This window comes from Eretmochelys imbricata, chromosome 23 (genome assembly GCF_965152235.1).
Source record: "Eretmochelys imbricata isolate rEreImb1 chromosome 23, rEreImb1.hap1, whole genome shotgun sequence".
Taxonomy (NCBI): Eukaryota; Metazoa; Chordata; order Testudines; family Cheloniidae; genus Eretmochelys; species Eretmochelys imbricata.
Genome location: NC_135594.1, coordinates 14,423,800 through 14,446,968, shown reverse-complemented (window position 1 = coordinate 14,446,968; position 23,169 = coordinate 14,423,800). Strand labels below are relative to the sequence as shown.

The window sequence follows — 23,169 nt, the reverse complement described above, 5'->3', positions numbered from 1 at the left end:
CTGAACCGTGGTTTATGTTTTGTAAGTGCCGGGAGCCGAGCCGGGCCCCGCCTGCTCCTCTAGGCAGGCCTGGACTTGGCCCCCTGCCCCGGGCGGGGGGGGAAAATGATGCAATTTCCAGCCTGCGTATGTGATGTAAATCATCACGGGACGGGGAAGTAAGTCTAATCTGTGCTTAGCTGCGAGAGGTCGCCCCTCGCATTGATTCCCAGCTCCTGCAAGCAGAGCAGGAAACCCCCTGAGCCCCCCCGAAATCCGCCACCGGGTCCCACCGCGCTGGGGGACCATGGGGCCCACGACGCTGTTGTGGCTGGTGGTTCTGGGTTGCTCAGGCGTGACCAGGGGTAAGCACCAGCCCTGCCAGACCTGCGGGAGGGGGGAAGGTGCAGCCCCCAGTGGATGTGGGGTCTCCGTCAAAGAGGATGCTGGGTGGAGTCCCAGGGAGCCAGGACACCTGGGTTCTATCCCTGGCTCTGGGAGGAGTGGGGTCTAGTGGTTAGAGCGGGGGTGGGGTGGGGTCCAGGACGCCGGGGTTCTATCCCTGGCTCTGGGGGGAGTGGGGTCTAGTGGTTACAGCGGGGGTGGGGTGGGGTCCAGGACGCCTGGGTTCTATCCCCGGCTCTGGGGGGAGTGGGGTCTAGTGGGTAGAGCGGGGTTGGGGTGGGGTCCAGGATGCCGGGGTTCTATCCCCGGCTCTGGGAGGGGAGTGGGGTCTAGCGGGTAGAGGGTGGGGGGGGCTGGGAGCCAGGACTCCTGGGTTCCATCCCCAGCTCTGGAGCAGGTGGGTGGGGCCGGGCCTGTGGGATGTCAGGGTCATGATCAGTTCAAGTCTGAACATGTCCCAGGGCCTTGCCTGTAGCTGGCAGCCGGCTTGTGCACTGCTCAGCCTCAGCCCCTTGCAGCCAGCTCGGTGCGCCACCCCAGACCTGGGTGCAGCGCCCCCCTTCCTGCTGCGGGACTTGCAACCTGCCCCTCTGCAGTCCTGTCTCTGCTCCCCGTAACTCCTTCCCCCGCCCCCACCCCAGAGTGCGTGGGAGGAACTGTCACCGACCCCCACCCTGGGGGCTGAAGGAGCCTCTGGGGAATGGGACCCGGGGCCTTTCTGGCTCCCATCCGGCCCCAGGGCAGGGACTGGCTGGCTCAGGGGGGCGGGGAATGGGGCGCGGGGCCTGTCCCCTCTAGGGGGGCACCGGCTCCCACCCGGCCCCAGGGCAGGGACTGGCTGGCTCAGGGGGGCAGGGAATGGGGCATGGGGCCTGTCCCCTCTAGGGGGTGCCGGCTCCCACCCGGCCCCAGGGCAGGGACTGGCTGGCTCAGGGGGGCAGGGAATGGGGCACGGGTCCTGTCCCCTCTAGGGGGCGCCGGCTCCCACCTGGCCCCAGGGCAGGGACTGGCTGGCTCAGGGGGGCAGGGAATGGGGCGCGGGGCCTGTCCTCGATAGGGGGCGCCGGCTCCCACCCAGCCCCAGGGCAGGGACTGGCTGGCTCGGGGTGCATGTATTTCGGGGAGCTCTCCCTCCCTGCCCCGTTCTGGGGTGCCCAGGGCTCAGCCTGGCAGAGGAAAGTGATTCATTCTGCAACACGTCATGCAAATCCTGCGGGCGGTTTGAAAGTGCAGCTCGGAGCAGAGCCCCAGAGCTGAGCCCTGGGCCCCGGGCGTGTCTGTGTCACGGAAACACACATGAGGGGCCTCGGATTAGACGGGCAGTGTCCCACCCTGCACCCAGCCAACCCACAGCTGCTTGGCTGCTTCTCCCCCCTTCCCCGGCCTCGGCACCCGGATGTCGGGCCAGGGCCCTGCAGAGCTAGGCACCCACGTGCGCCCACTCGCACGTCCGCACACTCAATAGGGGAGCCCAGGGCTGGGCTAACAGAGGGCTGCGGGTAGGGAGTGAGGGGCACCGACAGGGCTGGTGAGGGGGTCAGAGCTGGGCTGGCAGGGGTCTGCGGGTCGGGAGTGAGGGGCACTGGCAGAGCTGGGAGGGACACTCTGCGCAGCCTCCTCCCCCCGGCTTTTGCACACATTCTCTCTTGTGCACAAGGTTTTGCTCGGGCCTGGTGCACGCTCCCACCCCCTCCCGCCGCTTGCCCTGTGACCGTGCACGCAGCCAATGAAATGCCAGCTGAACTGGGGTGTGTGTGTGACGAAGCAGGACTGTTCTAAATGTTTCCTCTGAATAGTGTGGGGGTGCCTCAGTTTCCCCTAGGCAGTTCTTAAGTATCTAGGGGGTGGGGTAAGGGTGTATGATCATTGCAGAGCCCTAGAGGGCAGGTGTGTGCAGGGGTCTGGACACAGAGAATGGCCGACACCCTGTTTCCTGGCAACTGATGGCCTGGGCCCTTCCTCCCTGCCAGGTGAGAGCTGAAGGGTTGGAGAACAAAGGAATCCGGTGACCTCCTGGCCCAGGAAAGGAACAAAGCCCAGAGGAGGAGGGGCTGGAGGGAGTTTCAGATTGGGGCTGCCTGGGACATGGAGTGAAGGGCAGACGGGGTTGTCTGGCTCACTGCCCCCCAAAGTGGACCCAGCTGAGGGGTCCTGTTCTCTGCACCTACAAGCTCTGTGTTAGACCATGTTCCTGTTGTCTAATAAACCTCTGTTTTACTGGCTGGCTGAGAATCACGACTGACTGCGGAGTTGGGGTGCAGGACCCTCTGGCTTCCCCAGGACCCCGCCTGGGCGGACTCGCTGGGGGAAGCGCCCGGAGGGGCAGGCGAGGCTGGAGGCTCCGGGGTCAGCCCCAGGAAGGTGGAGCCGGGGGAGCTGTGTGTCCTGCAGACAGGCTGCTCCCAGAGAGGAGACTTCCCCAGAGTCCTGCCTGGCTGCATGGGGAGCAGATCCAGAGCATCGCCCGGGGACTCTGTGACAACTGGTGGCAGCGGTGGGATGTACTGCGCCCCATGGATGGCGCTTCCTGCAGTAAGTGACTGGGGAGCAGTAAAACGAAGGTGGATTGACGAGGACCAGGTGTGCTGAAGGCTCAGAGAGGAGTGGTTTCGGGAGGTGGTTAACCCCTGGGAGTGTGTGACCAGCGAGAAGGACTGTGCAGTAATGGGGTCCCCCTGGGAACTGCGGTGAGCAGTCTCAGGGGCGGAGGAGCCTGCAGCTTGGCCCTGGGAGAGAGAAGGACTTTTGCAGTAACAGGGTCCCCCGGGGTATTGCAGCGAGCGGTCCCAGGGGCGGAGGAGTCTGCCGCTCGACCCTGGCAAAGAGGTGGTGACCTCGAGAAGGGCTGGCACACAAGGGGTTCTCCCTGGAAACTGTGGGGAGCTGAGAGCACACAGGCCTGTGAGTCCACAACAACTTGGGAAGAGCGGAGTGATGGCCTGTCACTGTCTCCTTAAGGACATTGTAACCCTGTGCAGAAAGAGAGGGTTGAGCATTGGAAAGTTCACCAAGGCACAGTTAATCGTGCAGCTGGAGGAGGATGACCGCTCTAAGGAACAGATTCCTGACCCCAAACGGGGCTATAGCAGGATCTGGGAGCAGCTGGAGTGGGAGCCAGGCACCCACAAGACTCCTGTCCCCAACCAGAAGAGGGTCTTCACGATCGGGTTCCCCATCGGGGGATCGGAGACGGAGGGGATTGGAGCTGAGTCCGAGAGAGCCAGACGACTGTGGGAGACAGCGAGAGCCCGAGAAAGAGCTGCAGAAGCAGCAGCAGCATGAACTGGCGGTGGTGGGGCGGAGAGGCCTAGGGGACCTCCCAGGGGTAAGTGGGGATAGACCCCGGGGGGCCAGTTCCGCAGGGAACCTCGAGACGAAATTGCTGCCCCTGGTTAAGGAGGGGGGGATGTGGATGCCACCCCACTGCCTTTGAGCAGGCTGGAGATTTGAACCAGGGGGACCCTGCGGAAAAGCCCCGGTGTCTAGCTCCCTTGCTGGGTCCCAAGGCCACAGACTCCATCAGCCAGATGGGTGGGATGGTGGACAGGCTCCCACTCCTGACCCCAACCTATATGTCTGTGTGGAGTCTCCTGGGGCCAGGCCCCTCAGACCCCCAGTGGGAGCAGAAGGTGATGGTCAATGGGGAGACATTCCTGGGGTGGCGAGATCCTGGGACAGAGAGAACTGGTGTCAGGCCCTGGGTGGTGCAGCCTCAGAGGCTGAGGGGCTGGGTGAGCTGGGTGAGGGTCCCAGGGATGAAGCCCCTCGCCCTGCCTATGGCCCAGATCTCTGTGCAGACCCAGGAGGGGTGGGGCTGGCTGGACGTTGGGGTGCTCCAGGATATCAGCTGTGAGACCCTGTTGTGGGATGACTGTGTCTCTTTGGGACAGGATCCAGGCCCTGCTCCGGTAACAGCCGAGGGTTTGAATTTGAATCCAGGGAACCAATCGACGGACTGGGAAATGGTCAGTGAAAATGCAGATGACCAGGCTGGCAGCAGGGAGGAGCGGCTAGGCTCAGGCTACCTGCCTGCCTGTGACCAGACCCCTGGGGCTGGGTGGGACAGAGAGATGCTCCCTGCCCCCTTGCACACCGGAGCGGGGGCTCAGGCTGCCTCTGATGCAGTGAGGAAAGCAGCGAGCTCGCTGCCTACCCCCACTGGGACAGCAAGGGCAGCGCTGAGCACAGTGGGAGCTGAGACCCCAGCTGAGTGGGGGGAGACCCAGGCAGGGCAGGGGATCTGTGGGGAGTGGCAAGGTGCTGGGTAAGGAAAGTCTGGATGAGCCTAGGCAGCCTTGTGAGCTGATGGCTTTGTCCAGTCAGCAGGGTGGGAAGGAGAGGAGAGTGGAAGAGGAGTGTCCCTGGACCTTACCTGTTAGCTGGGTGGAGAATTGGGACAGGGAAGGAAACGTGCTCGTGTCTGTCAGGGGTATTGACTTGCCCATGGAGGGAGCTACCCTGATCTCCAAGCAGTTGTCTGTGACCAGCCTTGTGTGCTGGGACAAGGGGAATGAGATCCCAGGCTGGGTGTCTGGTGAAGGAGAAAGTGTGTCTGGCTCTTCTTGGTCTGTAGAGCAGACAGAAGGGGCCTTTCAGCCTGTGATGGTCGAGGGTCGTGCAGTTGTCTCAGAGCTGGTTCTGGATTCAGCTAAAGCCCAGGAAGGGAAGGGTCCTAAGTTTGTGTCTGCTCGGGAGAATGGCCCTGTAACTAGGTCGCATTCAGTTAGGGTCTATGTAAAATCCCAGAGACCAGATAATCCTGGTGCTTGTATTTTGCCTGTTGCTAGTGTGTTGTTGGGAAAGGGTGCAGCAACTCTGTCTGATCAGGGTGAGATCCTAGCCAGGGCACAAGGAGAGCATGAAGGTGATGTGATTGTGTTACCTACTGAGGGTGTGGAAACCTGCAGCAAGAAGGAAAAGATTCCTGAACTTGTGTGTGGCAAAGGGAAGGAGAATGCTTCTGACCTTTTATCTAAAAGTCTGTAAGTTTGCCTGGAAGGGGATTGTGTAGGAATCCGCCGGATGGGCCAGAGGTAATTCTGGATGTAAGGGAGACCCAGAAAGAGTCTGTTGTTGCTCAGGGAAGTGTTCCTCTAGAGCAAGCCCTAGGTGAAGAGGGTAAGAGCAGAATTTCTGGGAGGGGTGAATTGTTGCATAGAAAAGCCCCTAGGGAAAGGAATCCTCATGGAGTCTTTGCAAGCAGTTTACTGCAACTGAAGGGTGTGAAAGTGATTTAATCAAGAAAGTTTCAGTTCCTAATGGCAGAAATTTTCTGTTGTGAATGGATCCACTGACTTTCCTGTAGAAAGATCCATTGTGGATAGCTTTGAGAAGGTCTCAGACAGGGTGAAAGCTGTTAAGAAAGTTAAATAGTCCTATAACCAAGTGGCTGTGTTTGGCCAGCTTGTTGGGGGGAAGACCCAATCCCAGTTTGACCCCTTGGGGTTTTGGGGTGGCCAAAGGGCACGGGCCACATAAACCTTCCCACATGTGGCCTGCGAGCGCTATCGACCACTCCCGACCTAAGGGAGGGCGTGAAACTGGAAGGGCCTGGTGTAACTCCTACCAAGGAATGGGAGAGATGCTGGGGCATCCATGGGAACGTTGGTGGCTTCGAACTTCCCCAGGTCACCGGCTAAAGTGACCCCGCTCAGTTCGATCTCGAAGGAGGGAGAGATGTGACAAGTGGGGCTGTTCTTAATGTTTCCTCTGAATAGTGTGGGGATGCCTCAGTTTCCCCTATGCAGTTCTTAAGTATCTAGGGGGTGGGATAAGGGTGTATGATCTTTGCAGAGCCCTAGAGGGCAGGTGTGTGCAGGGGTCTGGACACAGAGAATGGCCGACACCCTGTTTCCTGGCCACTGATGGCTGGGCCCTTCCCCCCTGCGAGGTGAGAGCTAAAGGGTTGGAGAACAAAGGGATCAGGTGACCTCCTGGCCCTGGGAAAGGAACAAAGCCCAGAGGAGGAGGGGCTTGGGGGGCTGGAGGGAGTTTCAGTTTGGGGCTGGCTGGGGACATGGAGTGAAGGGCAGACGGGGTTGTCTGGCTCACTGCCCCCCAAAATGGACCCAGATGAGGGGTCCTGTTCTCTGCACCTGCAAGCTCTGTGTTAGACCATGTTCCTGTTGTCTAATAAACCTGTTTTACTGGCTGGCTGACAGTCCCGTCTGACTGCGGAGTTGGGGGGCAGGACCCTCTGGCTTCCCCAGGACCCCGCCTGAGCGGACTCGCTGGGGGAAGTGCATGGAGGGGCAGAGGAGGCTGAATGCTCCGAGGTCAGACCCAGGAAGGTGGAGCCGGGTGAGCTGTGTGTCCTGCAGACAGGCAGCTCACAGAAAGGAGACTTCCCCAGAGTCCTGCCTGGCTTCGTAGGGAGCAGATCCAGAGCATCGCCCGGGGAGTCATCAGGAGAGATGCCCATTGGCTGCTCGTCCCTGGGGGGGGCCCTGGCCTGCTTTCTTACCCTTTTCCCTGCTGCATGATCGCTTTTGAGGGCCCCCCCATGACGCCTGGGCTTCTTCCCCCTTGCAGTGGCTACAGTCCAGGAGGAGACGCGCAGTTACCCATGCGAGGCCGGCGCTCCCTCGCACCGGATCGACCTCCCGCCGGACGCCGGGGAAGGAGACAGGAAGATGCAATGGGTGTATGGGGTGAGCTTTTCCGGAGCACGGAGCTGATGAGCCGCGGCCTCTCTGGGGTGTGGCAGGGGTGGGTTATACGGGAACCCTTCACCCGGTGCTGAGATGCAGCTGTCTCTGGGGTGGAGCATGGGGCAGCAGCATCTAACATGGGACAAAAGAGTGTCTGTGTTTGTGTGTCTCTGTGTGTGTGTGTCCCTGCTGCCCCCTACTGGATGGATCCAGAACTGCCCAGCTGTGTGTCAGAGCCCCCCAGACCTCAACCAGAGGAGAGCGATTCCCCGTTGACTCCAGGGAGAGGTCATGAACGGCAGCCCATTGTCCGCGGGGACGTGGCCACGACATGTAGAGGGAGGCAGGTCCCTGATCACTGACTGGGTCCATCTCTGCCCCCCCAGAACACGACGATCGCCACCTACCCGCCCAGCCAGCATCTCCCCTCCGTGCTGGACGTGGGCGAATGGGGAATCTGTGTGACAAGCTGCATGAATCTCACCCTGCTTGTGTTCGACGCAACGGTGAGGGGGATGGGGGGCAGCAGATAGAAAATGGGGAAGCTGTAGTGGGTTAGAGTTGGGAGGCTGGGAGTCAGGACTCCTGGGTTCGCTCCCTGGCTCTGGGAGGGGAATGGGGACTAGTGGTTAGAGCGGGGGGGGGGGCTAGGAGCCAGGACTCCTGGGTTCGCTCCCTGGCTCTGGGAGGGGAGTGGGGACTAGTGGTTAGAGCGGGGGGGGGAATCTCAATCCTGATTATATTCTCCTTGTTCCCCAGGGTAAGGAGAGAAGGACGCACTACACAGGTGAGCCTCACTTGGTTTAGCTCTTTGAATTTGTCCCAGTGGTTCCTGGTTGTTTCCTCCCCCTGTAGCCCAGCGCCCCCCTGGGGAATTGGGGCCAGCCCGGGAGAGAGCGCCCCCTGCTGAATGACCGGAGGATTGACCCTGGCCAAATGGGGCCTCTCTCACACGCTTGCTTTTCACCTACAGCTAGTCCTGGGAACCTCCTGGTCAGGAACCAGAGTGACGGGCAGCGCTCTGACCCCAGCGGCGCCTGGAGACACCCCCCCGGCAACTCGGGTAGGTGGCTCAGAGCAGCAGCTGACTCAGCTCGGAGCCCAGAGCCAGTGGGGGCTAGTGGTGAGCGCAGGGGGGGCTGGGAGCCAGGACTTCTGGGTTCTCTCCCCGGCTCGGGGAGGGGAAGAGGGCGAGAGCAGTAATGTTTTCCTCTCCCACGGTGTCTTTGTGTTGCAGGTGGATTCGGGGCAACCCTCCTGATTTCTCTGCTGACCCGTTATCTCCTCTCCTAGGTGAGTCTGCAGAACAGAACTCAGCCCCACCGGTGCCCCTCACCCCCGACCCACAGCCCCCTGCCAGCCCAGCCCCCGGCTTCCCCCTCCCACAGCCCCACCAGTGCCCCTCACCCCCGACCCACAGCCCCCTGCTAGCCCAGCCCCAGGCTTCCCCCCTCCCACAGCTCCACCGGTGCCCCTCACCCCCGACCCACAGCCTCCTGCCAGCCCAGCCCCCGGCTTCCCCCTCCCACAGCCCCACCAGTGCCCCTCACCCCCGACCCACAGCCCCCTGCAAGCCCAGCCCCCGGCTTCCCCCTCCCACAGCCCCACCAGTGCCCCTCACCACCCACCCACAGCCCCCTGCAAGCCCAGCCCCCGGCTTCCCCCCTCCCACAGCTCCACCGGTGCCCCTCACCCCCGACCCACAGCCTCCTGCCAGCCCAGCCCCCGGCTTCCCCCTCCCACAGCCCCACCAGTGCCCCTCACCACCCACCCACAGCCCCCTGCTAGCCCAGCCCCAGGCTTCCCCCCTCCCACAGCTCCACCGGTGCCCCTCACCCCCGACCCGCAGCCCCCTGCTAGCCTAGCCCTGCCCGCCCCCACGTCCCCAGCTGTGCTGATTGTCTGAGTGATGGTGCAGAGCCCAGGACAGCTGGACCGAGCCCAAGCCCGAGCCCTGACCCCCGGGCCTATGGGGACGCAGCCAAAGATGCCACAGGGGTTTTGGGTCGATGGCCTGCCTGGAATGGTTGAGGGGAGGGGGGAAATGTTCACATGTTTTAGGCGTGTTCTAAGCATGTTGACATGTCTCAGGGATGTTCTGAACCCACCCTTTCCTCTCTCCCTTCCCCCAGCTCTGGGCCCCGGCCCAGTGAAGGTGCCGGGACGTGGAGCATCGCCCCCCCACCCCTCCGGCATGACACCTGCGCACCCTTGTCCCTGCCACGTGGTGCCCTCGTGTGGCAGCAGAGGGTACTGCAGGCTGCAGGTGGCACACGGGCAGCAGCCCCTCAGCTCAATCTCATTCCCCCCTCCCTCCCCATGCAGTGTGGAGGCTGCAGATGGGGATCTATATACCCCCCTGCCCCGGCACAGAACCCAGGCGTCCGGGCGGCCTTTTCCCTGCTGAGCTACCACTGCCTGAGCAGGCAGATGGCTGGGCCCAGAGCCAGTAATTAGCATTTCACGGCAACATGGAATTAACCTGCGGAACTCCCTGCCACTGGATGGGGCTGAGGCAAAAAGCTGGAGATTTGAAGGGAGGGTCAGACACACGTATGTTTCATTAATAGAGGAGCAGAGTGGTCCTGTGGATAGGCCATGGGGCTGGGAGCCAGGACTCCTGGGTTCTGTCCCTGGCTCTGGGAGGGGAGTGGGGTCTAATGGTTAGGGCAGGGCAGGGATGGGAGCCAGGACTCCACTCAACCTGCTGTGTGACTCTGTGGCCCACCCTGAGTCCCTGCAGCCCCTTAGACAGAATTTTAATATTATTTTATATCCATTTTAATTCATATATTAAAAGAGTTTAAAACCCTGGTCCGCCGGGGGAGGGGGGCAGAAGGGGGCGGCCTGTCCCCCACCCCACATCACAGATGTACTAGCAGCAGCAGGAGGTGACCCCCCACCCCCACCCCAAACTTGTGGGCCTGAAGCACCAGCCGCTGCATCTGGTGATGTCTGCATGGGAGCAGCCCAACCCTCACTTACCACAGGGGGGCAATGCCCCCACACTATGCTAGACTTGGCTCCATTGCCCTGTGATGCACTGGAGTGCCATGAGGGGGGACCAGCTGGAGGGGCGTGGATGCCCCCTGCTGGACACCCTCGGCACTGCCTGTTGTGTGTCATTGGCCCCGCACTGCTAGGAGCAGGCAGGGATCCTCCAGGAAGTTCTTTAGCAGCAGAGGGGGAGTTGTGGGTTCTAGTCCCACTGGAAGTTCAGCGTGAAAGTGAGTATAAACAGCCCCGATGCCCCACCTCAGGGGTGGACGCATCTCAGTGTCAGGCGAGGGGGTCCCTGTATACCTAGTCCCCAAAGGCAGCTGCGTCTCAGCCCCCAGCACTGTGGAGGCCCAGGTTAATGAATTAATTAATAATGAATAATAATTATGACTAATGATAGGGTTGCCCCGTGATCTTGGATCCGGGCGTGACCCTGATACCCTGGTATTTTGGGGCTGGCATTGAGCCATCCCTGGGCGAGGTGGGGTCTGCTCTGCCCTTCCTGGCTGGGCCACAGATTTCCCGTGTTGCCTTGGGAAAGTCGCTTCATAGCCCCGTGTCTCAGTTTTCCCCTCTGTACAATGGGGAGAATCGTCCGTCCGTGAGCTCCCCAGGCGGGGACTGTCTCTCACTGGGGGGCGGTCAGCGCAGGATGGGGGCCCGCTCTCGGTCAAGCGAGGGGTGGGGGGGGTCAGTGCACACCTGGCATGATCTCATGGGGGGGTGCTGACCTCATTTTGGGGTGTCTGTGCAGCACCCAGTGTGCTGGGGGTTCCCAGTTCTGACTGCGGTGTGTGCAACACCCAGCGGAACAGGGCCCCCCCCAAACCCGGTTACAAACCCTACCCCTGTGTTGGATCGCCAGTAAGTCTTGCTGGCCAGCCCAGGGCCCATCGCATCCGGTAGCCCGTCTCTGGCAGTGTCAAGGGGTGGCCCCCTCAGGGGCGGCCACCCACACCTCGTGGCGGATGAGGGGGTAACCTGCCCCAGGGAGGGGGGTGAGTTTGTTCCTCTCTCTCATGACTTACAGCTGCCTCGCAGCTCCGATGGGTGGAACTCGGGAGGTGTTCGGGGCCCATATAAATAGCTCAGCGGCTGTATTGTGCCCCGCAAAAGGGGGTCCCGCTCCGTGGCTGGGGTCTCCCGGGCGCTATGGCAACACGTGGATACTTGTAATAAATGCCGGCTCCTCGCTGGAATCCTGCTAAGCTCTGGCGCCTCGGCTATATCATGTGGCGGTGAGTTCCGCAGGCCGGGCGCATGCCACGCCCCAGTGACTCCGCTTGAAACCTGCCACCTTCTGAGTTCCTGGAATGCCGCCCCTCTCCTCCTGTTGGTGGGAAGGGTAAATAAGGATTAACCGGGGCGCCTCTGAGCCCCCGCCCCCCCCAGCGATGTAGTTCACCCTTTCTCGGCCAGCGCTTCGCAAGCATTGTCTTCGCCTGCACGTGACTTTGTGGTTGCATAATACGGTGCCGTTGCAACGCTCATCTGTGGTGCTCATAATAAAATGGCCGGATGCTTGAAACCAAACCAAGTCGCTGGATTGCATTGACACTGTATTTTGGCAGGGGTTCCCATGGGCTCTTGGTTGTGCACTCTGGTCTGTTATTGTAGGGTCTCTCAGAGACACTGGACTTGCTCGCAGACCGATTCGTTATTGTAGGGTCTCTCAGAGACACTGGACTTGCTCCCAGACCCATTTGTTATTGTAGGGTCTCTCAGAGACACTGGACTTGCTCCCAGACCGATTTGTTATTGTAGGGTCACTCAGAAGCACGGGAGTTGCTCACAGTTTGGTTTGTTATTGTAGGGTCTTTCAGGAGCCTAGGTTTGTGTACAGAATGGTTTCTTATTGCGGGGGGTTTGGAGCTTTTGGGTTGTTATTGTAGGGTCTCCCACGGGCTGCTTTGTTATTGCAGGTTCTCTTGGGAGCAAGGGATTGTACAGACTGTTTTGTTATTGTAGGGTCTCTTGGAGACAGGGGGATACACACATGCCGGTTTGTTATTGTAGGGTCCCCCCAGCCATCTCCTAGCAGCCTGTCCAGATCCACTCCCTGGGAAGATGTATGGGCATGGGGAGGGGGCTGTATGGGTGGGGGGGGGGGGGGCTCTATGGGCGTGGGGCTGTGGGTTCACAAGGAAGCCGGACTCTAATTCAGCCCACCCCCCCCCTTCAGACTAAAACTACAACTCCTATGAGCCCCCACTCTGCAAGGGGGGGAAATTAACCCCCGCCCCCTCCCCTCAGGAAATGGGGCGCAGGGAGGAGAAGGGGGAAGCTGCCCACCCAGGTGGCTGCCAATCCCCCATCTGCCCACAGGAGGGAGACAGCCGCCTGCAGACAGCAGGGCTCCGGGCACAACCCAGGGCAGAGACTTAGGGCCTTGCACTGCCTGGGTCTCGGGAGCAGGTTTGGGCCACCCCGGGTCCCCTGCAGAGCTGCAGGCCTGGCTCCCGCGGGAGTCAAAGCGTGAGGGGCAGAGAAAGAGAGAAAAAGAGAGGGGAGCGTTTATTGGCCCCAGTATTCCCCCATGCTCCACCCCAGAGGGGTCCGCATCTCAGTGCCGGGCGAGCGGTCCCCGGATACCCAGCCCCCGCGCCCCACCCCAGAGGGGGCCGCATCTCAGCGCCGGGCCAGGGGTCCCCGGATACCCAGCCCCCGTGTCACACCCCAGAGGGGGCTGCATCTCAGTGCCGGGCGAGGGGTCCCCGGATACCCAGCCCCCACGCCCCACCCCAGAGGGGGCTGCATCTCAGTGCCGGGCGAGGGGTCCCTGGATACCCAGCCCCCGCGCTCCACCCCAGAAGCCTCTCGGCGCCAGGCAAGGTGTGGGGCTCTGGTAGCAGCGAGGCCGTGGGGCGCGATTCATCGATCCGAGGAGTGAGCGGGGCCTGGGACGTTTAGCCGACGCAGGATGCAGCCCGTCCCCTGGGAGCACTTTCCATCCATTGATTCGCCTTTTGCTCTCAGCCGGTCAGCCAGAGCAGCAGCCAGCAGAGAGCGAAAGAAAGAAAGAAAGAAAGAAAGAAAGAAAGAAAGAAAGAAAGAGAAATTGGGGATAGGAAAAGAACAAAAAAAGAGCTAGGGATGGAGAGAAAGAAGTGATAAAGGTTGGAAGGGAAGGAGGAATTTATTTTCTTTCTTTCTTTCTTTCTTTCTTTCTTTCTTCTGACACATTCACTCACTCTAGCGACCCTACAACCAGATTCCAGACGCAGACTGGCAGCTGGCATGGCCAATCCTGCTCAAGCTGGGGGTGGGACTTGGCAGCTTCCCTCTCTCCCCCCCCCCCAGCCGCACCCTTCCACCCCCCAGCTTAGCGAGCTCATCCCAGGGCCGGGCCAGGGGCCAAGTGTCTGCAACTCCCACGTGTGGGGGGGGGACGGGGGGAGGAATGAGTGAGTGTGACACAGCGATAGAGAGCAAGACCCAGCCAGACCATCCGACTTCAACAAGAAGAAGGGAGCGAGAAAGTCTCTGGAAGGAGTGAGAGAAAAGCAAGGAAAGGGGAAAGAGGGGAAGGAGGGAGAGCAAGAAAGAAGGGAAGGGATCAGCACCAGCGGAGAGATGCAGGGAAGTCTGATCTCGGACAGGTAAGGGGATCCTGGCTGGGGAGCCTGTGGTAGAGACAGGGGCACTGGGGCTGGTTCCACTCCATCGGGTGTCCTGACCCCCCGTGCCCCTGCCAGATCCATCGCTGCCCCAGGGCGTGGGGCGGGATCGGAGCCGTCCCCACTGGGGATGACAAGGAGACCACCAGGGACCAGGCAGGTATAAATGCCCAAGAGAGATGGACACAAGGGTGTGTGGGGATGGATGGATGGCTAGAGGGAGCGGTGTGGGGGGATGGATGGATGGATGAGGTCTGGGGGAAGGATGGATGGGGAACTAGAAGGAGTTTGTGGGGAGGGTGGATGGATGTATGGATGAGGTATGTGGGGATGGATGGAGAGGTGTGGGGGATGGATGGATGGATGGATGAGGTGTGTGGGGGATGGATAGATGGATGGATGAGGTGTGGTAGATAGATGGATGGAGAGCTAGAGGGTTGTGTGGGGGTGGATGGATACGGGAGATGGGAATGGATGGATGGATGGATGGACAGATGAGGTGTGGAGGGGGACGGATGGATCAGGTCTGGGGGATGGATGTATGGATGGAGAGGTAGAAGATGTGTGGGGAGGGTGGATGGATCTATGGATGAGGTGTGTGGGGACGGATGGATATGGGAGATGTGGGGGGATGGATGGACTATAGGTTTTTGATGGGAGGAAGGTTTTATAGCTAGCTCGACAGAGGAGTATGGGGCTTGATGGATGAGGGGTGGATGGAGGTGGATGGGGATAGATGGATGAGGGGAGTGTGGGGATAGATGGATGAGGGGAGTGTGGGGATGGATGGGGGTGTGTGGGGATAGATGGATGAGGGTGGATGGGGATAGATGGATGAGGGTGGTTGGGGATAGATGGATGAGGGGTGGATGGAGATAGATGGATGAGGGGTGGATGGAGATAGATGGATGAGGGGTGTGTGGGGATAGATGGATGAGGGTGGATGGGGATAGATGGATGAGGGGTGTGTGGGGATAGATGAATGGGGGTGTGTGGGGATAGATGGATGAGGGTGGATGGGGATAGATGGATGAGGGGTGGATGGAGATAGATGGATGGGGTTGGATGGAGATAGATGGATGAGGGGTGTGTGGGGATAGATGGATGAGGGGTGGATGGAGATAGATGGATGAGGGGTGGATGGAGATAGATGGATGGCTGAGGCGGGGAGTGGGGGTGTGGATGGACAATGGGGGAGCAGGGATTGGTAGCCAATGAGGGTGGAGGCGGGGGGGAGAGGGATCCACTGGGCAGGCTGGGGGTTGGGGGCCAATGGGAGGGATCCCCGTGGGGAGAAGGGAACAGGAGGCCAATGGGGTGCCAGCAGGGGGGCAGGGGAGGGGGATACAACCACCAATTTAGTGTTGGCCACCAACGTGCTGCTGCCCCCAGCCTCAAGATGGGGCAGGGGCCTGGGGCCTCCCTCCCGTGACGCGACCCCCCACTGCGCCGGGCAGGGCCTCCTAGATCCGGCAGGGACCGGCCTGGTTTCGCTAAATGTCCTTCAGCCGGCAGCTCAAGGACAGAGCCTGGAGGCCGCTCCCGGCACTGCCCCGCCCCCGCCCCCGCCCCCGCCCCTCCGCGGCAGTTCTGGGGGGGCGCTGGCTGAATGAGAGGGGCAGGGGGGGCTGCAGTGCCAACTGCTCCTTGCCCAGCCCCTCACAGTCCCAGCAGCCACCACATGTGGGGCAGGGAAAGGCTCCCCCCAGCTCAGACCAGCAGAGACTCTGTGGGGTTCTCGTTTGCTGTGGGGCGCGGGGCACTTGCCCGGCTTATCTGGGGACTGCTCACGTAACCAATTCCCCAGCACTGCGGGGGTTATGGGGCCTGGCGGGGCGGGGGGGCTCAGCCCCACTGGCAGGGATCCCAGGCTAGAAGGGTCCCTGGGAGGCGGAGTACCAGGGTGGATGGGCCAATGGGGCTGATCCCAGGGGGCCAGGAGAGGGGGTGGGGTACCAGGTAGATGGGCCCGTGAGGCTGGTGCTCGCCATGCCCAGCCCCCCTCCTGTTCTCCCACACCAGGGTCCCCCCTCCCCACGCCAGAGGCTCTGGGCACCCCACCTTCCTCAGCCATGCCAGCATAAGTGCTCCCCTCTAGCTCACCCATCAGATCTGGGCTGGCCAGGGGGAGGTGCCCTGCCCTGGTCACTCGGGGCGGCTGATCAGAGCCGTTGCTTCAGGCCACAAGCTCCTGCAGTGGGTGGGGGGACATAGACTAGCCCCTGCTCCATCCCTCCTGCCCTCCCCCCACCTATGGGGCGCTCAGCCCTGGCCTTGGAGCCGGGGGGTGGGGGATGATGGGCCCAGGGAGGAAGTTTAGCCAGATTAAACTCGATGTGGGGGCCAAGGAGGGGACCAGCTGCCTCAGAGGGGTGGGGAATGGGACAGGGGGGACCCCATGGAAAAAGGGGTAAACAGTGAGGTGGCAAAATTTGCAGATGATACAAAACTACTGAAGAGAGTTAAGTCGCAGGCGGACGGCGAAGAGCTACAAAGGGATCTCCCAAAACTGGGTGACTGGGCAACAAACCGGCAGATGAAATTCCATGTTGATCAATGCAAAGTAATGCTCGTTGGAAAGCTTAATTCCAACTATGCATATAAAAATGATGGAGTCTAAATTACCTGTTACCCCTCAAGAAAGGTTTCAGAGTAGCAGCCGTGTTAGTCTGTATCCACAAAAAGAAAAGGAGGACTTGTGGCACCTTAGAGACGAACAAATTTATTTGAGCATGAGCTTTCATGAGCTACAGTCCACTTCAGCGGCTGCATCTGTATCAGCAAAAAGAACGAGGAGTACTTCTGGCATCTTACAGACTAACACATTTATTTGGGCATAAACTTTCGTGGGCTAGAACCCACTTCATCAGATGCACAGAATGGAACATATAGTCAGAAGATAGATATATACACACAGAGAACATGAAAAGGTGGAGTAAGAGGCTAATTAATTAAGAGGAGCTATTATCAGCAGGAGAAAAAAACGTTTGTAGTGATAATCAAGATGGCCCATTTAGACAGTTGACAAGAAGGTGTGAGGACACTTAACATGGGGAAATAGAGTCAATATGTGTAATGACCCAGCCACTCCCAGTCTCTATTCAAACCCAAGTTAATGGGATCTCGTTTGCATATTAATTCAAGCTCAGCAGTTTCTCTTTGGAGTCTGTTTTTGAAGCTTTTCTGTTGCAAAATTGCTTTAAGTCTGTTACTGAGTGGCCAGGGAGGTTGAAGTGTTCTCCGTCTGGTTTTTGAATGTTATGATTCCTGATGTCAGATGTGTGTCCATTTATTCCTTTGCATAGAGACTGTCCAGTTTGGGCAATGAACATGGCAGAGGGGCATTGCTGGCACATGATGGCCTATATCACATTGGTAGATGTGCAGGTGAAAGAGCCCCTGATGGCGTGGCTGATGTGCTTAGGTCCTATGATGGTGTTACGTGAATAAATATGTGGACAGAGCTGGCATCGGGCTTTGTTGCAAGGCTAGGTTCCTGGGTTAGTGTTTTTGTTGTGTGGTGTGTGGTTGCTGGTGAGTATTTGCTTCAGGTTGGGGGGCTGTCTGTAAGCGAGGACTGGCCTGTCCCCCAAGATCTGTGAGAGTGATGGGTCATCCTTCAGGATAGGTTGTAAATCTTTGATGATGCGCTGGAGAGGTTTTAGTTGGGGGCTGAAGGTGACGGCTAGTGGCGTTCTGTTATTTTTTTTTTTGGGCCTGTCCTGTAGTAGGTGACTTCTGGGAACTCTTCTGGCTCTGTCAATCTGTTTTTTTCACTTCAGCAGGTGGGTATTGTAGTTTTAAGAACGCTTGATAGAGATCTTGTAGGTGTTTGTCTCTGTCTGAGGGGTTGGAGCAAATGCGGTTGTATCGTAGAGCTTGGCTGTAGACGATGGATCGTGTGGTGTGGTCAGGGTGAAAGCTGGAGGCATGTAGGTAGGCATAGCGGTCAGTAGGTTTTCGGTACAGGGTGGTGTTTACGTGACCATTGCTTATTAGCACAGAAGTGTCCAGGAAGTGGATCTCTTGTGTGGACTGGTCCAGGCTGAGGTCGATGGTGGGATGGAAATTGTTGAAATCATGGTGGAATTCCTCAAGGGCTTCTTTTCCATGGGTCCAGATGATGGAGTCATTGTGGAGAGTTCTCTGAAATCATCCACTCAATGTGCAGCAGCTGTCAAAGAAGCGAACAGAGTGTTGGGAATCATCAAGAAAGGGCTAGATGATAAGACAGAAAATCTCATATCGTCTCTATGTAAATCCATGGTACGCCCACACCTTGAATACTGCGTGCAGATGTGGTCGCCCCATCTCAAAAAAGATATTTTGGAATTGGAAAAGGTTCAGAGAAGGGCAACAAAAATGATGAGGGGTCTGGAATGGCTTTCAAATGAGGAGAGATTAATAAGACTGGGACTTTTCAGCTTGGAAATGAGACGACTAAGGGGGGATATGATTGAGGTCTATAAAATCACGACGGATGTAGAGAAAGTAAATGAGGAAGTGTTATTTACTCCTTCTCGTAACACGAGAACTAGGGGTCACCCAATGAAATGAATAGGCAGCAGGTTTAAAACAAACAAAAGAAAGTATTTCTTAACACAACACACAGTCAACCTGTGGAACTCCTTGCCACAGGATGTTGTGAAGGTCAAGACTGTAACAGGGTTCAATAAAGAGCTAGATAAGTTCATGGAGGATGAGTCCATCAATGGCTATTAGCCAGGCTGGGCAGGGATGGTGTCCCTAGCCTCTGTTTGCCAGAAGCTGGGAATGGGTGACAGGGGATGGATCACTTGATGATTCCCTGTTCTGTTCATTCACTCTGGGGCACCTGGCATTGGCCACTGTCATCAGAAAGGATACTGGGCTAGATGGACCTTTGGTCTGACCCAGTATAACCGTTCTTATGTTCCCCAATAGGGGGTACCGGCCCCAGGGCAGGGACTGGCTGGCTCAGGGGGCAGGGAATGGGGCATGGGGCCTTTCTCCTCTAGGGGGCACTGACCCCAGGGCAGGGGACTGACTGACTGGGGGAGGGGGCTGGCAGGGGCTGGATCCCTTGCCAGAGATTAGATACTGACTTTGTTGTGAAATGCCACTTACAACCCTCCCCCTCCCCTCTGCTGCGCGAAAGCTATTGTGGGGGACCGGATGGGGTGGTGGTGGCTGTGGGGGCGGGGGAATGGCTCAGGGCAATTCCAGGTCCCTACTGGGGGGCGCGGGGGGTCTCTAGACACGTGTCCGCCCCTCTCCCCTGCCAAATTCTCATTGCAGAGTCATATCCTGGACCTGACCTCTAGCTTGGGGAGGGGAGCGGGGTTAGGACAGTGGAGGGGGGGTGTGGCTGGGAGCCAGGACACCTCTGGCTCCCTTGCTGTATGGTGTTAGGCAAATCCCTGCCTCAGTTTCCCCTTGTGGAGAATGGGGATGTTATACTGAACCATGTCCCTGCTTGGTGATGGTGATGGTGGGGATAAATTTGCCTTTTGTGGGAAGACACACCCTAGGAAGCCAGACCTGAGCATGGGGTCCTGGGGCGGGGGGTGTCTCTCAAAACCCCTCCCTTTTCTGGGGCCTCTTTCCCTCCACAGCTCTCAGAACCCCCCCGGGACTATTCTGTGCACCCGCAAACTCCCGTTTAAGCCCATCCCACACCTCTCTCCCTGACTCTGTCTGTTGATTCCCTCTTAGACAAGGGAAGGGGCGGGATACTGGGGTAGATGGGCCCATGGACCAGATTCAGGGGGGCAGGATACCAGGATAGATGGGCCTGTGTGGCTGATCCAGGGGGGCAGGGATGGGGTGGGATATTGGGGTAGATGACCCCGTGGATCTAATCCAGGGGGCACGGAGGGGGAAGGACACTGCGGTAGATGGGCCCAGGGGACTGATCCAGGGAGGCAGCGATGGGGCGGGATACCGGGGTAGATGGGCCCATGGGTCTGGCAGGCAGGATACCGGGATAGATGGGGCTGATCCGGGGGTGCGGGGCACTGTGCCCCATGTCACACCCCTGCCCTGGCCACCTGCCATCCCCCCCAGAGCCCCACGACCCCCCTCTCCTCAACCCTGCCCCTCCATCTCTCTCTCCCCCGCCCCCTCCAGGCTGGGCAGGACCCCGGGGCCGCCCCGAGCCGCCGTCTCCCGCTAACCGCCCCGCGCCCGCCGAGGCACCGAGCCGGGGCAGGGGGGGCCTCCCGGGCCATGGGGCCGGAGCCCCTGTGGGACGAGGAGGAGGAGGACGGGGGGCCCCCCCGCCGCAGCCGCTTCGTGAGGAAGGACGGGCATTGCAACGTGGAGTTCGTCAACCTGGGGGAGAGGAGCCAGCGGTACCTGGGCGACCTGTTCACCACCTGCGTGGACGCCCGCTGGCGCTGGCTGGCCCTGCTCTTCTCCCTGGCCTTCGTGCTCTCCTGGCTGCTCTTCGGCCTGGCCTTCTGGCTGGTGGCCGCCCTGCACGGCGACCTGGGCCCCGCGCCCGCCCCGCGCCCGCCCTGCTTCACCCAGGTCACCGGCCTGCTGGGCGCCTTCCTGCTCTCGCTGGAGACCCAGACCTCCATCGGCTACGGCTCGCGCAGCGTGACCGAGGCGTGCCCGGCGGCCGTGCTGGCCGTGGGGCTGCAGTGCGTGGCCGGCTGCCTGCTGGACGCCTTCCTGCTGGGGGCCGTCGTGGCCAAGGTGGCCAGGCCCAAGAAGCGCAACCAGACGCTGCTGTTCAGCCGCTGCGCCGTGGTGGCCCTGCGGGACGGCAAGCTCTGCCTCATGTGGCGCGTGGCCAACCTGCGCCGCAGCCACCTGGTGGAGGCCCACGTCCGCGCCCAGCTGCTGCAGGTGGGGGCCGGCGGGCCCGGGGGGGGGGGCGAGGGCTCGGGGAGGGGAGTGGGGCCTAGTGGTTAGAGCGGGGGCGGGGGCTGGGAGCCGGGACGCCTGGGTTCTCTCCCCGGCTCTGGGAGGGGAGTGGGGTCTAGTGGTTAGAGCGGGGGGGGGCTGGGAGCCGGGACGCCTGGGTTCTCTCCCTGGCACTGGGAGGGGAGGGGAAAGGAGGGGAGGTCTAGTGGTTAGAGCAGGAGGGGGCTAGGAGCAAGGACTCCTGGGTTCTCTCCCCAGCTCTGGGAGGGGAGTGGGGTCTAGTGGTTAGAGCAGGAGGGGGCTAGGAGCCAGGACTCCTGGGTTCTCTCCCCAGCTCTGAGAGGGGAGTGGGGTCTAGTGGTTGGAGCGGGAGGGGGCTGGGAGCCAGGACTCCTGGGTTCTCTCCCCGGCTCTGGGAGGGGAGTGGGGTCTAGTGGTTGGAGCGGGAGGGGGCTGGGAGCCAGGACTCCTGGGTTCTCTCCCCGGCTCTAGGAGGGGAGTGGGGTCTAGTGGTTAGAGCAGGAGGGGGCTGGGAGCAGGACTCCTGGGTTCTCTCCCCAGCTCTGAGAGGGGAGTGGGGTCTAGTGGTTGGAGCGGGAGGGAGCTGGGAGCCGGGACTCCTGGGTTCTCTCCCCGGCTCTGGGAGGGGAGTGGGGTCTAGTGGTTAGAGCAGGAGGGGGCTGGGAGCCAGGACGCCTGGGTTCTCTCGCCAGCTCTGGGAGGGCAGTGGGGTCTAGTGGTTAGAGTGAGGGGGGGGGCTGGGAGCCAGGACGCCTGGGTTCTCTCCCTGGCTCTGGGAGGGGAGTGGGGTCAGGGGGCCGAAGCGGGCAGGGATACGGCTCCAGTGGCCGAGGACGGGGAGCTGACGGGGTGGGGGGTGGGTCTCCCCGCTTCCGTCCCATCACTAACCCCCCCGCCCCATCGCCGGCCCGCAGCCCCGCGTGACCCCCGAGGGCGAGTTCCTGCCCCTGGACCAGCAGGACGTGGACGTGGGCTTCGACAGCGGCACCGACCGCCTCTTCCTGGTCTCGCCCCTCACCGTGGTGCACCGGATCGACGACACCAGCCCCTTCTACGGGCTGGGGCCGGCCCAGCTGGCCCGGGCCGACTTCGAGCTGGTGGCCATCCTGGAAGGCATGGTGGAGGCCACAGCCATGACCACGCAGTGCCGCACCTCCTACCTGCCCGGCGAGCTGCGCTGGGGCCACTGCTTCGCCCCCGTCCTGGCCCGTTGCCGCCGTGGGCGCTACCGGGTCGACTTCCACCACTTCCACCGCACCTACCCGGTGCCCGGCACCCCCCGCTGCAGCGCCCGGGAGCTGGGGCAGCAGAGCCCCGGCCCCGGCCCAGCCGGCCCCCCCCGCGCCTCCTTCTGCTACGTCAACGAGCTGGCCCTGCGCGAGCAGCGGCCGGAGGAGGAGGAGGAGGACGGGGCCAGGGGCGGCCACGGGGCCACGGAGACGTGATGGGACGGCCCCTGCGGGGAAGGGGGCTCGTAGGGCGCCGCTCCGTGGGGCTGGATGGGGAGGGGTTGGGGGTCAGTTCCTGGGGGGGGAGGCGAGGTTGGGGGAGTCAGTTTCTGGGTGTTGGAAGGGCTGGGGGGCAGTTCCCTTGGGGGTTGGAGGTTGGCTCCTGGGTGCTGTTCGGGGTCAGTTCTTGGTGGGGGGCTGGGAGGCAGTTCCTGGGGGGCTGGGTGTCAGGGGGGTTCAGTTCTTGGGGGGCTGGGGAGGCAGTTCCCGGGGTTGGTTGTTGGGGGGTCCATTCCTAGGGGGCTGGGTGTTGGGGGGCAGTTTCTCGGGGCTGGGTTTTGGGAAGGTCCTGGGGGCCGGGTTGTTGGGCGGGAGGTTGTTCCTGGCGAGCTGGGTTTTGGGGGAGTCAGTTCCTTGGGGTGTGGGAGGGGTCAGTTCCCGGGTGGTGTTTGTTGGGGGGGGGTCCGTTCCTGGGGGTCTGGAGGGGCAGACGTTGGGGGCTAGTTGTTGGGGCTGGGATGGAAGGAGCAGCCCCAGCTTGACCGGGCAGATCCTGACTCCGCCTGTCTGTCCGTCCACCTGTCTGTCCCCCCACATGGCCCCAAAGCGACGACTGGTGACACAGAAATAAAGAGGATTTGGAGAGGGAAATTGGCTCCGTTTGATTATTGGTTGGTGAACGGGGTTTGGTGGGTGTCACTGCCCCCCCCCGGACCCTCCCCACCCCGTCAGCTAATGCTGCCCCCCGGGGACCCCTCCATCCCATCAGCCAATACTACCCCCCAGGGACTCCCCAAACCCTGTCATCCAAACGCTGCCCCCCTGCATTCCCCTGTCAGCCAACGCTGCCCCCACAGGGTCCCTCCCACACCATCAGCCAATGCTGCCCCCCGGAAGCCCCACCCCAGGGACCCCCCTCTCCCCAGCCCTGCAGCGGGCGGGCGGGGGCTGTTCAGGTGGTTCCTGGCCAGGACTCAGATGCCCAAAATAACCAGCAGCAGAACCCATTTACTAGAAATAGAGATTCCTGGCGGGAGGGGGGGTGGGTGATGGAAAGTTTGGAGAGTTGAGGGATGGAGGAGGGATGACAGACAGGATGGAGGGGGGATGGAGAGATGATAGAGAGAGGAATGATAGAGGGATGGACGGAGGGATGGAGGGATGATAGAGGGATGGACAGAGGGATGGAGGGATGTT

The 23,169-nt window shown here is 60.8% G+C and overlaps 2 protein-coding genes across 2 annotated transcripts; both read left to right on the top strand.

Moving 5' to 3' along the window:
* The first annotated feature begins 261 nt into the window (after positions 1-261).
* Positions 262-9,265, top strand: LOC144279060 (uncharacterized). Its single transcript, XM_077840501.1, has 7 exons — positions 262-344; positions 6,916-7,034; positions 7,421-7,540; positions 7,794-7,821; positions 8,008-8,097; positions 8,272-8,327; positions 9,167-9,265. The coding sequence occupies exons 1-6, from the start codon at positions 287-289 to the stop codon at positions 8,325-8,327; spliced, it is 471 nt and encodes a 156-aa protein (XP_077696627.1). The 5' UTR covers positions 262-286; the 3' UTR covers positions 9,167-9,265.
* A 10,593-nt stretch (positions 9,266-19,858) lies between these two features.
* KCNJ14 (potassium inwardly rectifying channel subfamily J member 14) lies at positions 19,859-21,969 on the top strand. Its single transcript, XM_077840185.1, has 2 exons — positions 19,859-20,485; positions 21,439-21,969. Exons 1-2 carry the CDS (start codon positions 19,859-19,861, stop codon positions 21,967-21,969), a joined length of 1,158 nt encoding a protein of 385 aa, XP_077696311.1.
* The last annotated feature ends 1,200 nt before the right edge of the window (positions 21,970-23,169 follow it).